We start from the raw sequence: 9,137 nt of genomic DNA, 5'->3' as shown, positions 1-9,137 counted from the left end.
CAGCGATCGTCCTGCTGCTCCGTTACCGTAGGGTCTCCCCAAATCCAGCCCCGGTTCTTATTTAGCGCTGGGTCTCCCCAAATCCAGCCCCGGTTCGTATTTAGCGCTGGGTCTCCCCAAATCCAGCCCCGGTTCTTATTTAGCGCTGGGTCTCCCCAAAACCAGCCCCGGTTCTTATTTAGCGCTGGGTCTCCCCAAATCCAGCCCCGGTTCTTATTTAGCGCTGGGTCTCCCCAAATCCAGCCCCGGTTCTTATTTAGCGCTGGGTCTCCCCAAATCCAGCCCCGGTTCTTATTTAGCGCTGGGTCTCCCCAAATCCAGCCCCGGTTCTTATTTAGCGCTGGGTCTCCCCAAATCCAGCCCCGGTTCGTATTTAGCGCTGGGTCTCCCCAAATCCAGCCCCGGTTCTTATTTAGCGCTGGGTCTCCCCAAATCCAGCCCCGGTTCTTATTTAGCGCTGGGTCTCCCCAAAACCAGCCCCGGTTCTTATTTAGCGCTGGGTCTCCCCAAATCCAGCCCCGGTTCTTATTTAGCGCTGGGTCTCCCCAAATCCAGCCCCGGTTCTTATTTAGCGCTGGGTCTCCCCAAATCCAGCCCCGGTTCTTATTTAGCGCTGGGTCTCCCCAAATCCAGCCCCGGTTCTTATTTAGCGCTGGGTCTCCCCAAAACCAGCCCCGGTTCTTTTTTAGCGCTGGGTCTCCCCAAATCCAGCCCCGGTTCTTATTTAGCGCTGGGTCTCCCCAAAACCAGCCCCGGTTCTTATTTAGCGCTGGGTCTCCCCAAAACCAGCCCCGGTTCTTATTTAGCGCTGGGTCTCCCCAAATCCAGCCCCGGTTCTTATTTAGCGCTGGGTCTCCCCAAAACCAGCCCCGGTTCTTATTTAGCGCTGGGTCTCCCCAAAACCAGCCCCGGTTCTTATTTAGTGCTGGGTCTCCCCAAAACCAGCCCCGGTTCTTATTTAGCGCTGGGTCTCCCCAAAACCAGCCCCGGTTCTTATTTAGCGCTGGGTCTCCCCAAAACCAGCCCCGGTTCTTATTTAGCGCTGGGTCTCCCCAAAACCAGCCCCGGTTCTTATTTAGCGCTGGGTCTCCCCAAAACCAGCCCCGGTTCTTATTTAGCGCTGGGTCTCCCCAAAACCAGCCCCGTGGTTAGTGCAGGGTCTCCGCAGGTGCCGCTGGTGCCGGGACCTCGGTCCCTGCCGGTGGGGGGACGGTGACGATGACGATGGCGGGGGGCGGCCGCGGCAGCCACAGGCCCAGGCCGAGGGCCAGCAGCAGGAGGAGGAGGAAGGCGGCGAGGCCGAAGGCCGCCAGGCGCCAGCGCCGGTGTCCCCTGCGCTGCTGCTGCGCCACGGCCCGCGTGCTGCGGGTGAAGGCCTGGCCCTGCGGGGACAGCGGCAGCCATAGGGTAACCCGTGACCCCCGCCCCTATGGACACACAGGCTATGGGGCTGTACGGCCCTATAGCACGCACCCCACCCCCTCCCCGTGCACTGTGTCCCTATAGTGCCCCCGCCCAGCCCCCCGGCCATGTCCCCCCCCCAGGGCTGTGTGTCCCTATAGCGTGTGTGTGTCCCCCCCCAGGGCTGTGTGTCCCTATAGCGTGTGTGTGTCCCCCCCCAGGGCTGTGTGTCCCTATAGCGTGTGTGTGTCCCCCCCCAGGGCTGTGTGTCCCTATAGCGTGTGTGTGTCCCCCCCCAGGGCTGTGTGTCCCTATAGCGTGTGTGTGTCCCCCCCCCAGGGCTGTGTGTCCCTATAGCGTGTGTGTGTCCCCACCCAGGGCTGTGTGTCCCTATAGCGTGTGTGTGTCCCCCCCCAGGGCTGTGTGTCCCTATAGCGTGTGTCCCCCCCCAGGGCTGTGTGTCCCTATAGCGTGTGTGTGTGTCCCCCCCAGGGCTGTGTGTCCCTATAGCGTGTGTGTGTCCCCCCCCAGGGCTGTGTGTCCCTATAGCGTGTGTGTGTCCCCCCCCCCAGGGCTGTGTGTCCCTATAGCGTGTGTGTGTCCCCCCCCCGGGGCTGTGTGTCCCTATAGCGTGTGTGTGTCCCCCCCCAGGGCTGTGTGTCCCTATAGCGTGTGTGTGTCCCCCCCCCCAGGGCTGTGTGTCCCTATAGCGTGTGTGTGTCCCCCCCCCGGGGCTGTGTGTCCCTATAGCGTGTGTGTGTCCCCCCCCCGGGGCTGTGTGTCCCTATAGCGTGTGTCCCCCCCCCAGGGCTGTGTGCCCCTATAGCGTGTCCCAGGGCTCTGCGTGTCCCCCCGGGGCCCTATGCCCCCATAGGTGCCCACCATGGCGCGCAGGTCCCGGGCACGGCTGTCGAGGTCGCTGAGGCGCCCGTCCCGCTCCAGCGCCCGGTTGAAGTTCTGCTTCATCAGCTCCGTCACCTCCTCTGCCTCGCGCTGGCACCGTGCCAGCCCCGCCTGCCGACGGGGGGGGACACGTGTGGGGGCACCGGGGGTGCGGGCACCGCCGGGAGGGGGAATGTGGGGACCACCGGGACATGGGGGCGTGGGGACACGGAGACCTTGGGGCCATGGGGACAAGGACACTGCAGGGAAGGGGCACCATGGGGCCACGGGGGGACATGGGGCCATGGGGACAAGGGGACATGGGGGGGACAGAGGGGACACGGGGCCATGGGGTCACATAGGGGACACGGGGCCATGGGGTCACATAGGGGACACGGGGCCATGGGGGGACAGAGGGGCCATGGGGACACGGGGAAATGGGGGACCATGGGGATAGTGGGGCCATGGGGACAAGTGGACGTGGAGGGACAGAGGGGACATGGGCCAAGGGGGACCACGGGGCCATGGGGACAGAGTGACATGGGGACAAGGGGACATGGAGGGACAGAGGGACATGGGGGACCATGGGGGGACAGAGGGGACACGGGCCATGGGGACAATGAGGACAAGAGGGGCCATGGGGACAAGAGGGGCCGTGGGGACAAGGGTACTCCAGTGAAGGGGCACCACAGGGACATTGGGGACTGTGGGGACCCTGGGGAAGGGGCATGTGGGGACAAGAGCAGCGTGAGGAGGGGGCACGGGGGCACCCCAGGAACAGGGCCCATGGGGACAACAGGGACAGGGCGCCCATGGGGGCGGGGAGACTGCCGGGGTGGGGCACCGTGGGGACAATGGGGGCCTCGGGGACTCAGGGACCGTGGGGACAAGGGGACCCCAGGGAAGGGGCACATGGGGGCGCGGGGGTACGGGGACCCCAAGGGAGGGGCCCATGCGGGGACAGCGGGGCCAGAGGGGCCATGGGGGCCCACGGGGACAAGGGCTCCGTGAGGGGGGGGCACACGGGGACCGCAGGGCCGGGGGACACAGGGGTGCCAGGGCTGGGACACGCGAGGGTGCCCGGGGGGCGCCCGGGGGCGGGGGGACACGGAAACCCACGGCGGGCCACTCCCCCCCCGCGGCCGTCCCGCCCCCGAGGGGAGCCCGGGGAGGGGGGTGGGCACGGACCGGGGGGTCCCTGAGCCCCGGGGGCCGGTCCCGAGCCCCGGGAAGGGGCGGGTCCCCAGCGCCGGGGGCGCCCCGTGCCCCCCCCCCCGCCCCGGTGCCGGGCCCCCCCCCCGGGAAGGGAAAGCGAAAGCGGCGGCGGAGCCCCGGGCGCTCACCATGGTCCGCCGGGGCGGTACCGGGGCCGGCGGCGGGTCGGGGCGGTACCGGGGCCGGCGGCGGGTCGGGGCGGTACCGGGGCCGGGGCGGTACCGGGGCCGGCGGCGGGTCGGGGCGGCGGCGGGTCGGGGCGGCGGCGGGGCCGGGGCGGCGGCGGGGCCGGTGCCGGTACCGGAGCGCCCGTCCCTGTCCCGCCCCGGCCCCAGCGGCCGCCCCCGGCGGGAGGGACCGGCCCCGCCCCGGCCCCACACCGCGACGTCGCGGTCCCTCCGCAGCCCCCCCGGCGGTGCGTGTCCCCGGGACCCCCCCCCCCCCGCCCCCCGGCCCCGCAGCCCCCCGCAACGTGGCTCCCCAAGGTCCCCAGAGCCGCCCCGCTGCGGGTCCCCCCCAGGGACCCCCCCGGTGGCGGTGCCACCACACTGCGCCCTTTGTTCCCCGGTGCCGGCTGCCAGGCTGGCACCGCTCCCCGCCCCCGCACGGCCGTGCCTGGCCCCGCCGGGGCCCCACGGTGCCCCCACGGTGTCCCCACGGGAGTCTCCACTGTCCCCACGCGTGTCCCCACGGTGTCCCCACGGGAGTCTCCACTGTCCCCACGGTGTCCCCACGGGAGTCTCCACTGTCCCCACGCGTGTCCCCACGGAGTCCCCACGGGAGTCTCCACTGTCCCCACGGTGTCCCCACGGGAGTCTCCACTGTCCCCACGCGTGTCCCCACGGGAGTCTCCACTGTCCCCACGCGTGTCCCCACGGAGTCCCCACGGGAGTCTCCACTGTCCCCACGGTGTCCCCACGGGAGTCTCCACTGTCCCCACGCGTGTCCCCACGGGAGTCTCCACTGTCCCCACACGTGTCCCCACGGAGTCCCCACGGGAGTCTCCACTGTCCCCACGCGTGTCCCCACGGGAGTCTCCACTGTCCCCACGGTGTCCCCACGGGAGTCTCCACTGTCCCCACGCGTGTCCCCACGGGAGTCTCCACTGTCCCCACGCGTGTCCCCACGGTGTCCCCACGGGAGTCTCCACTGTCCCCACGCGTGTCCCCACGGTGTCCCCACGGGAGTCTCCACTGTCCCCACGGTGTCCCCACGGGAGTCTCCACTGTCCCCACACGTGTCCCCACGGTGTCCCCACGGGAGTCTCCACTGTCCCCACGGTGTCCCCACGGGAGTCTCCACTGTCCCCACACGTGTCCCCACGGTGTCCCCACGGGAGTCTCCACTGTCCCCACACGTGTCCCCACGGTGTCCCCACAGGAGTCTCCACTGTCCCCACACGTGTCCCCACGGTGTCCCCACGGGAGTCTCCACTGTCCCCACGGTGTCCCCACGGTGTCCCCACGGGAGTCTCCACTGTCCCCACACGTGTCCCCACGGTGTCCCCACGGGAGTCTCCACTGTCCCCACGCGTGTCCCCATGGCCCACACACACACAGCCCCGCACAGCTTGTCACCCCTGTATTCCCCAGGGACACGCGGGCGGCTGGGGGGTCCCCATGGGTGGGGACGGGGTGGGGGGGGCTCTAGGTGTGGATGGTGCCGGTGGCCAGGAGGATGATGAGGATGAGGATGATGACGCCCACGAGGCCGAGGATGACGAGCAGCTTCACGTTCTTCCACCAGTACCGGCGGGCCATCTTCTGCGACGTCGTCTTGAAGTGCTCTGACTGCAGGGACACCACTCAGGGGGGCGTGGGGACCCCCCCTGCCACCCCCTGCCACCCCGGAGGCACCCCACTGTGACCCCAGAAGCCCCCCACAGCCACGCTGGGGACCCCCACTGTGACCCTGGGGACCCCCAATGCCACCCTGGGGACACCCCCTGTGACCCCAGGGACCCCACCACCATCACCCCAGGGACACTGCTGCCACCCAACTCCCCTCACCCAGTGCCCAACTGGACCCAGTGCCCCAAAGCCCCCTCGGGGACCCTGTGTCATCTCAGGAGCCCTGGACCCACCTTGGGGACCCTGTGCCCACGCTGGGAACCCAGTGCCACCCACCCCAGTGACACTGAGCCCACCCTGGGGACCCTGAGCCCACCCCAGGGGACCAAGTACCACCTACCTGGGCACCCAGTGCCACCCACCTGGGGACCCTGAGCCCACCCTGGGGACCCAGTGCCACCCACCTGGGGACCCTGAGCCCACCCCAGGGACCCAGTGCCCACCTTGGGGACCCTGAGCCCACCCCAGGGACCCAGTGCCACCCACCTGGGGACCCTGAGCCCACCCTGGGGACCCAGTGCCCACCTTGGGGACCCTGAGCCCACCCCGGGGACTCAGTGCCACCCGCCTGGGGACCCTGAGCCCAGCCCGGCGACCCAGTGCCACCCACCCTGGGGACCCTGAGCCCCGCCCGGCGACCCAGTGCCACCCACCTGGGGACTCTGAGCCCACCCCAGTGACCCAGTGCCACCCACCTGGGGACCCTGAGCCCACCCTGGGGACCCAGTGCCACCCACCCTGGGGACCCTGAGCCCCCCCCGGCGACCCAGTGCCACCCACCTGGGGACCCTGAGCCCACCCTGGGGACCCAGTGCCGCCCACCTTGGGGACCCTGAGCCCACCCCGGGGACTCAGTGCCGCCCACCTTGGGGACCCTGAGCCCCCCCCGGTGACCCAGTGCCACCCACCTGGGGGACCCTGAGCCCACCCTGGGGACCCAGTGCCCACCTTGGGGACCCTGAGCCCACCCCAGAGACCCAGTGCCACCCACCTGGGGACTCTGAGCCCACCCCGGGGACCCAGTGCCACCCACCTGGGGACCCTGAGCCCACCCTGGGGACTCAGTGCCCACCTTGGGGACCCTGAGCCCACCCCAGAGACCCAGTGCCACCCACCTGGGGACTCTGAGCCCACCCCGGTGACCCAGTGCCACCCACCTGGGGACTCTGAGCCCACCCCGGGGACCCAGTGCCACCCACCCTGGGGACCCTGAGCCCCCCCCGGCGACCCAGTGCCACCCACCTGGGGACCCTGAGCCCACCCTGGGGACCCAGTGCCACCCACCCTGGGGACCCTGAGCCCACCCTGGGGACCCCATGCCATTCACTTGGTGATCCCGTGCCCACCCCAGTGACCCAGTGCCACCCGCCTGGGGACCCTGAGCCCAGCCCGGACACCCCGCGCCCCCGCGCCCCCCCCTCACGGTGGCCTCCAGGTCCTGGCTCTTGGTGTGGAGCTGCTCGAGGTTCTCGCCCCGCGCCAGGATCCGCTCCACGTTCTGGGTCATGATGGTTTTGACGCCCTCCACCTCCCGCTGCAGCGCCTGCACGCGCCCGCCCGCCTCGCCGCCCGCCTGCTGCGGGGACCGTCAGGGGCGCGCAGGGGCACCCCACGGCACCCCTGAGCGCCTGCCACCCGCCACCGCCCCACACACGCCCTCCTACCCCGTCTGTGCCCTGGGCGTGCCCCCAAGGGCCCCGTATAGACCGCCAGTACCCCCCCCGGCATCCCATGGGCACCCCATGTGCACCCTGGCCACCCCAGCACCCTATAAGCACCCTGAGCACCTCTATGTACCCTGGGCACCCCATAGGCACCCCATATACTCCCTCTGAGCACCCCACAGACACCCCCTGAGCACCCTGGCCACCCTGGCACCCTATAAGCACCCCAAGACCCCTCTATGTACCCTGCACACCCCCCAGCACCCCATAGGCAGCCTGGCCAGCCCCAGCACCCTATAAGCACCCCCTATTTACCCTCGGAACCCCCCCAGCACCCCAAAGGCACCACCCGAGCACCCCATGGGCACCCCAGCCACCCCCAGCACCTTAATAGCACCCCAAGACCCCCCTATGCAGCCTGTGCACCCCCCGGCACCCCATGTGTACCCCAGCCACTCCCCAGTACCCTATAAGCACCCCAAGACCCCCTATGTACCCTGCACATCCCCCAGGCACCCCATATACACCCTCTGAGCACCCCAAAGGCACCGCCCAAGCACCCCATGGGCACCCCAGCCAATCCCAGCATCCTATAAGCACCCCAAGACCCCCCTATGTATCCTGCACACCCCCCAGCACCCCATAGGCAACCCGGCCACCCCCAGCACCCTATAATCACACACTATGTACCCTAGGAACACCCCCAGCACCCCATGGGCACCCCATGTGCACCCTGGCCACCCCCCGGCCCCCTACAAGCACCATGAGCACCTCTATGAACCCTGGGCACCCCATAGGCACCCCATATCCACCCCAAGCACCTGCCAAGCACCCTATATGATGCCCGGGCACTTTCCTAAGCACCGTATAGGCACCCCAAGCACCCAATAGGCGCCTCATATGGATCCCAAGCACCTGCTGCACACCCCATATGCACCCCAGGCACTTCCCCAAGCACCCTATAGGCACCCTGGGCACCCTACATATGCCTGGACACACCCCGAACACGCCATATACACCCCCAAGCACCCTGTGTGCAGCCCAGGCACTTCCCCATGCACTCTATAGGCACCCTATACGCACCCTGGACACCCCATGTGCACCGCCCAAGCACTCCATAGGCACCCTGAGCACCCCACAGGTGGCCCATGTCCACCCCAAACACCTGAGAAGCACCTCATATGCACCCCGGGCACCCCTCAGCACCCCGTATGCAGCCCATATGTACCCCAGACCCCCCATATGCACCCTGGGCATCCCATATGCACCCCCCAAGCACCCTATAGGTACCCCAGAGACATCCTATATGCACCCGAGCACCTGCCAAGCACCCCATAGGCACCCTGGGAACTTCCTTAAGCACCCTATAGGCACCCCAAGCACCTGCCAGGTGCCCCATAGGCACATCCCCAAGCACCCTATAGGCACCCCAGGCACTACTCAGCATCCTATATGCACCCCCTCGGCTCCCCATACATACCCCAGACCCCACATATGCACCCTGAGCACCCCAAGGGTACCCCCCAAGCGCCCCACAGGCTCCCTGGGCACCCCAGAGACACCCTATATCCACCCGAGCACCTGCCGAGCACCCCATAGGCACCCCATAGGTACCCCGGGTACTTCCTCAAGCACCCTACAGGCGCTCCAGGCACCCCCTATACACCCCCGAAGCACCCCATGGGCACCCTGCACACCCCATAGGTGCCCCACATGCACCCAAAACACCTGCCGGGCACCCCGCAGGCACTTCCCCGAGCACCCTGCAGGCACCCCGGACACCCCATAGCGCCCCATATGTACCCCAGGCCCCCCGTAGGCACCACGGGCACCCCAAGGGGACCCCCAAAGAGACCCCCGGCCGCCCCCCGGCCGCCCCCCGGCCCCACCATGGCCGCCCCGCTCCGCTCCGCTCCCGCCGCTCCCGGAAGCCCCGGGCGGGGAGGGGCGGGGTCAGGGGTCGCGGCGGGGCCGGGGGGTGACGGCGGGGTCAGGGGTCGCGGCGGGGTCAGGGGTGACGGGGGGGCGGTGAGAGGGGTGGGCGGAGGGGCGGGAGGGGGGCGCGCCCCCCCCACCCCCCCCAGCCCCTCGCCCCGGGGCGGTGGCGGTCGGCGGCCGCGCCCCG

The 9,137-nt window shown here is 69.2% G+C and overlaps 2 protein-coding genes across 3 annotated transcripts; both read right to left on the bottom strand.

Moving 5' to 3' along the window:
* Positions 1-1,097: 1,097 nt before the first annotated feature.
* On the bottom strand, positions 1,098-3,890 carry LOC135317038 (vesicle-associated membrane protein 5-like). The gene is made up of 3 exons (XM_064472573.1): positions 3,627-3,890; positions 2,284-2,415; positions 1,098-1,382 (listed from the first exon to the last, which is right to left on the bottom strand). The coding sequence occupies exons 1-3, from the start codon at positions 3,627-3,629 to the stop codon at positions 1,149-1,151; spliced, it is 369 nt and encodes a 122-aa protein (XP_064328643.1). The 5' UTR covers positions 3,630-3,890; the 3' UTR covers positions 1,098-1,148.
* A 1,174-nt stretch (positions 3,891-5,064) lies between these two features.
* Positions 5,065-9,006, bottom strand: VAMP8 (vesicle associated membrane protein 8). Of its 2 annotated transcripts, none has more exons than XM_064472614.1 (3): positions 8,902-9,006; positions 6,772-6,924; positions 5,065-5,288 (listed from the first exon to the last, which is right to left on the bottom strand). In XM_064472614.1, exons 1-3 carry the CDS (start codon positions 8,902-8,904, stop codon positions 5,145-5,147), a joined length of 300 nt encoding a protein of 99 aa, XP_064328684.1. In that variant the 5' UTR covers positions 8,905-9,006; the 3' UTR covers positions 5,065-5,144. The 2 variants fall into 2 exon arrangements, with proteins under 2 accessions (XP_064328684.1, XP_064328685.1); XM_064472615.1 differs by having other exon boundaries at positions 6,772-6,921; positions 8,902-8,987.
* Between the last annotated feature and the right edge of the window lie 131 nt (positions 9,007-9,137).

The sequence above is a fragment of the Phalacrocorax carbo genome, chromosome 24 (genome assembly GCF_963921805.1).
Source record: "Phalacrocorax carbo chromosome 24, bPhaCar2.1, whole genome shotgun sequence".
Lineage (NCBI taxonomy): Eukaryota > Metazoa > Chordata > Aves > Suliformes > Phalacrocoracidae > Phalacrocorax > Phalacrocorax carbo.
Note: the sequence above shows the minus strand (reverse complement) of the source record. Positions and strands in the feature narration are given on the sequence as shown.